Source organism: Procambarus clarkii, chromosome 5 (genome assembly GCF_040958095.1).
Source record: "Procambarus clarkii isolate CNS0578487 chromosome 5, FALCON_Pclarkii_2.0, whole genome shotgun sequence".
NCBI classification, from domain to species: Eukaryota; Metazoa; Arthropoda; class Malacostraca; order Decapoda; family Cambaridae; genus Procambarus; species Procambarus clarkii.
The window spans coordinates 39,887,817-39,893,882 of record NC_091154.1 but is presented as its reverse complement, the minus strand read 5'-3'; the positions used below and the strand labels follow the sequence as shown (position 1 = coordinate 39,893,882).

At 48.5% G+C, this 6,066-nt stretch overlaps 1 protein-coding gene across 1 annotated transcript; it reads right to left on the bottom strand.

Moving 5' to 3' along the window:
• Positions 1 to 3,509: 3,509 nt before the first annotated feature.
• LOC123750538 (uncharacterized) lies at positions 3,510 to 4,598 on the bottom strand. The gene has a single exon (XM_045732644.1). It carries the CDS (start codon positions 4,596 to 4,598, stop codon positions 3,510 to 3,512), a length of 1,089 nt encoding a protein of 362 aa, XP_045588600.1.
• Positions 4,599 to 6,066: the final 1,468 nt, after the last annotated feature.

The window sequence follows — 6,066 nt, the reverse complement described above, 5'->3', positions numbered from 1 at the left end:
CACACACTCATACATCAACATCTATACTTCTTAAAAATAAAAAAAACATGGACTCTGCGATAAATATAGCTGTGGAGTATAATGATGTGAAGACGTTAAAGAGAAGATTGGTAGTGTGTCAAATGTCAGAGATTTGTCCGGATTTTCCACTGTGAGCAGCCTGTTATCAGGGAACGATTGACCATCTATATGATAATTACCGCCTCCGACCAACTCTATCATCATTTACGCTCTAAGTCCCCGATCGTCCGGACATAGTATCCGGTGGTTGCCGGCTGTGGAGGCCGGTCCAAAGTGGTGTCCCGAGGCCGGTCCAAAGTGGTGTCCCGAGGCCGGTCCAAAGTGGTGTCCCGAGGCCGGTCCAAAGTGGTGTCCCGAGGCCGGTCCAAAGTGGTGTCCCGAGGCCGGTCCAAAGTGGTGTCCCGAGGCCGGTCCAAAATGTGGTCCAGAGGGGACGAGGATACCACAGGGTGTGGGTGACGATGCCGCACCATGGGGGGCAGGCTTGGGGCAAGGTGTGATCATAGGGGGGCTGATGTATGATGCACCGGACGATACCACCAGTTCTATTTGGAGCCGCTCGGAGACGGGAATGGGAGGTCGGTGTAATTTTCATCGAAGACAATGTGAGATAAAGTATTTTAGTGCACTGGTGGCAAGATTGTGGGTGTGTGTGCGGGTACTAACCTAATTGTCCTTGCAAGAGTTGAACTTTGGCTCTTTAGTCCCGTCTCTCAACTGTCAATCTACTAGTTTACAGATTCCTGAGTTCTCGAGTTCTATCATATCTACATTTGAAACTGTGTATGGAGTCAGCCTCCACCACATCACTTCCTAGTGCATTCCATTTACTAACTACACTGACACTGAAAAAGTTCTTTCTAATGTCTCTGTGGTTCATTTGGGTACACAGCTTCCACTTGTGTCCCCTTGTCCGTGTACCACCCGTGTTCAATAATCCAAACTTGTCTACCCTATCAATTCCCTTGAGAATTTTGTATGTGGTGATCATGTCTCCCCGAACCCCTTCTGTCTTCCAGCGATGTGAGGTGCAGTTCCCTCAACCTTTCCTCGTAACTCAGGCCATTTAGTTCTGGGACTAGCCTAGTGCCATACATCTGAACTTTTTCCAGCTTCGTCTTGTGCTTGACAAGGTACGGGCTCCATGCTGGGGCCGCATACTCAAGGATTGACCTTACATATGTGGTTTACAAGGTTCTGAAAGATTCCCTACACAGGTTTCTGAAGGTGGTTCTGATGTTAACCAGCCTCGCATACGCCGCCGATGTTATTCTTTTGATGTGGGCTTCAGGAGACAAGTTTGGCGTGATATCAACTCCTAGATCTTTCTCTTTGTTTCGTGAAGGACTTCATCTCCCATTCATTATCCAGTGACTGGCCTCCTATTTCCTTCCCTTAGTTTCATTACCTTATACTTACCGTGTGTGTGTGTGTGTGTGTGTGTGTGTGCGCGTGTCAATGTCAGTGAGGACTATGGCAGGAAGAAACGGGTTGAGGTGTGAATTGCAGAAGAGATTGTGATGACACTGGTGGGAGGGTGAGGGAGCAGGCAGCACCGGTCGAGGTGTGAGACGGTGATGCAGATGCACAGAGTTAATCCCCAGGACACAAAGAACGCAGGAAGAGTGCCCAAACTTTCCTCTCTCAAGCACAACCCCCTTGGGGACCATCGCACTCCCGTGAACACACACACACACGCACACGCACACGCACACGCACACGCACACACACACACACACACACACACACACACACACACACACACACACACACACACACACAGATTCTCAGCGGGGTTCTCTATTCTTCCCAAGAATGGACGAGCGGGCGCTGCCACACGCCCAAAAACCAGACTCAATTTAGTGAAGAGTTCAACCAATTACTACAGAGACAAAAACACTAGGGCCTGCCTCCCACCCCTACACCCACGCTCCCACACACCCACACCCACATACCCACACACCCACACACCCCACATACACACACCCACACACCCACGCCCCCACACACCCACGCCCCCACACACCCACGCCCCCACACTCCTACACCCACACACCCACACCCCCACATACCCACGCCCCCACGCCCCCACACACCCACACCCCCACATACCCACACACCCACACACCCACGCCCCCACATACCCACACCTTCACGCCTCTCCTCCCAAAATATAATTGTACTGTTGTCGTATAATTGTAGTAGTGTTTGTTATATAATCCATCAACTTCTTGATCACTTTGTCAATATCTGATCAATATTCTTTATCATCGGTATATTTCCTTCCTCAATATTTTTTCCTCCTTTTCTTTCTGTTCACCTTGTCCTCCGTTTTTCCTCTCCTCCAACCAACACCCAATAAAATAAAATTCAACCTGTTGGATGACGACGATAGCTGCCACCTGTTGCTGACGACGATAGCTGCCACCTGTTAGTGATGACGATAGCTGCCACCTGTTGGTGACGACGATAGCTGCCACCTGTTGCTGACGACGACGATAGCTGCCACCTGTTGTTAACAACGATAGCTGCCACCTGTTGCTGGGGTTAGACAGGAGGCAACAATGACCCCCTACGACCACACTGGGGGTTAGACAGGAGGCAACAATGACCCCCTACGACCACACTGGGGGTTAGACAGGAGGCAACAAGGACCCCCTACGACCACACTGAGGGTTAGACAGGAGGCAACAAGGACCCCCTACGACCACACTGAGGGTTAGACAGGAGGCAACAAGGACCCCCTACGACCACACTGAGGGTTAGACAGGAGGCAACAAGGACCCCCTACGACCACACTGAGGGTTAGACAGGAGGCAACAAGGACCCCCTACGACCACACTGGGGGGTTAGACAGGAGGCAACAAGGACCCCCTACGACCACACTGGGGGTTAGACAGGAGGCAACAAGGACCCCCTACGACCACACTGGGGGTTAGACAGGAGGCAACAATGACCCCCTACGACCACACTGGGGGTTAGACAGGAGGCAACAATGACCCCCTACGACCACACTGGGGGTTAGACAGGAGGCAACAATGACCCCCTACGACCACACTGGGGGTTAGACAGGAGGCTACAAGGACCCCCTACGACCACACTGGGGGTTAGACAGGAGGCAACAATGACCCCCTACGACCACACTGGGGGTTAGACAGGAGGCAACAAGGACCCCCTACGACCACACTGGGGTTAGACAGGAGGCAACAATGACCCTCTACGACCACACTGGGGGTTAGACAGGAGACAGTAATATTCCCCCGGACAATCAATTAAACAGTAACAGTCCCGAGTGCCACGGGATTACAGAGCAGACAGGCAATAGCTGGACCACTGGCGAGCTAAACACCAGGCAGGTGTGGCCCTCCCTCCCCCCCACACCTGCAAGTTGAAAATAGAAAATAGAACTTGAGCTTGAAAACAAAAATTAAAGCTCTTTAATCACATGGTCTTATATGGTAATATCTCTCAAATGGATCCCCCCAGGACTAGACAGAACACAGCAATAGTTCTCCTGGTCTATCTATAGGTAGCAATAGTTCTCCCGGTCTATACATAGGTAGCAATAGTTCTCCCGGTCTATACATAGGTAGCAATAGTTCTCCCGGTCTATCCATAGGTAGCAATAGCTCTCCTGGTCTATACATAGGTAGCAATAGTTCTCCTGGTCTATCCATAGGTAGCAATAGTTCTCCCGGTCTATCCATAGGTAGCAATAGCTCTCCTGGTCTATCCATAGGTAGCAATAGTTCTCCTGGTCTATCCATAGGTAGCAATAGTTCTCCTGGTCTATCCATAGGTAGCAATAGTTCTCCCGGTCTATCCATAGGTAGCAATAGTTCTCCTGGTCTATCCATAGGTAGCAATAGTTCTCCTGGTCTATCCATAGGTAGCAATAGTTCTCCCGGTCTATCCATAGGTAGCAATAGCTCTCCCGGTCTATCCATAGGTAGCAATAGCTCTGCTCGTCTATCCATAGGTAGCAATAGTTCTCCCGGTCTATCCATAGGTAACAATAGCTCTCCTGGTCTATCCATAGGTAGCAATAGCTCTGCTCGTCTATCCATAGGTAGCAATAGTTCTCCCGGTCTATACATAGGTAGCAATAGCTCTCCTGGTCTATCCATAGGTAGCAATAGCTCTGCTCGTCTATCCATAGGTAGCAATAGTTCTCCCGGTCTATACATAGGTAGCAATAGCTCTCCCGGTCTATCCATAGGTAGCAATAGCTCTGCTCGTCTATCCATAGGTAGCAATAGTTCTCCCGGTCTATCCATAGGTAACAATAGCTCTCCTGGTCTATCCATAGGTAGCAATAGCTCTGCTCGTCTATCCATAGGTAGCAATAGTTCTCCCGGTCTATACATAGGTAGCAATAGCTCTCCTGGTCTATCCATAGGTAGCAATAGCTCTGCTCGTCTATCCATAGGTAGCAATAGTTCTCCCGGTCTATACATAGGTAGCAATAGCTCTCCTGGTCTATCCATTGGTAGCAATAGCTCTCCTGGTCTATACATAGGTAGCAATAGCTCTCCTGGTCTATCCATAGGTAGCAATAGCTCTGCTTGTCTATCCATAGGTAGCAATAGTTCTCCCGGTCTATACATAGGTAGCAATAGTTCTCCTGGTGTATACATAGGTAGCAATACCCAATCCGAACACACATGGCTACCTACATACCACTCTGAGGTCCCATTTATGATTGACGTCCATGAGATTGCATATGTTAATGGAGGATTGATGCTACATCTGTGTTACCTCTCATCTCATCCCAGCTGTCACCCCAGATGATGCTCGGATGAGGGTGCAGCCCTGGGATTATGGTACAAGTGATAGTGTAGTAATGAAGGTCATATGGTGAGGGTGAGGAAGATGGTGATGGTGAGGAAGATGGTGATGGTGGAGATGGAGATGGTGATGGTAGGGAGTGGTGGTGGAGGTATTCGGGTTTTAGTTTAGGTGATTTGTATTATAATTTAATAAATTATTTCTATTTTAATAGATATTAGCTGAAATATTGCCTAATTTATCATACATTAAGGGAATGGAATGAAAGAAGAGTGATAATAACTGTGTTTGCCTGGGTTGGGAGGAGTACAGGCCGGTGAGAGAGAGAGAGAGAGAGAGAGAGAGAGAGAGAGAGAGAGAGAGAGAGAGAGAGAGAGAGAGAGAGAGAGAGAGAGAGAGAGAGAGCATAGTTATCCTGTGGCTGGGGTAGAGGGCCGGGGTGGTGAGGAAGGGAGAGGTCGAGAGGCAGCCGTCCTCCACTCACCAGTCGTGACTGACACAGGGTGGCGTGCGGACGCTTCGCTCCCGCCTCCGCAGCCTAGTCGGCTCCACCTCCGGGACTTAATATCCTCACCACACCCAGGATTATTTATTACCTTCAATAACTAGCCCGCCACTAGCCTGCCAGTGCCCGCTGTAAGCTCAGCCGAGAGGAAGTGGCTCTGTGGTCTGGTCTGGTCTAGGTAAGTTTTGGTGCTAAATAGCGCGCCTCTTATAACTTCACAGATAAACTTTTTCTATTAATTCCTTCCTGGTCGCAGCCATTGTCACCCCCTTCAGTCTTACCCCATTTTTCACATCGCTTCAATATATTTTAATCTCTTTAAAACAACAAAAAGTTGCCGTGACTTTTTTCGGACGAAAGCTAAAGCATTTCTCGGACACCTTTTTTTTTTTAATTTTTTTCCGGCTGAAAATTTGTGGATAGACTGCTGGAGTTTGATGGTTCTTTTCAATCTTTTCTCTCACATTTGTGCTGCTGATAAAGTGGGAGAGTGGCAGGGGGTGAGAGGCACTCTCCTTCCTCTCACATTACTAACACCTACAGTCAAGTACACGCAAGAATCCCTATACAATTTGTTAATGACACTAAAACTATATCAGTAATCTTAAAAACCTCGTAATACATGCCAGAATATACACAGCAGGGTTTATATATTGGGGTATACACATCAGGGTTTATATTCCAGGGTATACAAACCACGGGTTATACACCAAAGTATGCATAGAATTTTTTTTTTTAGTTGAAGTTGATAT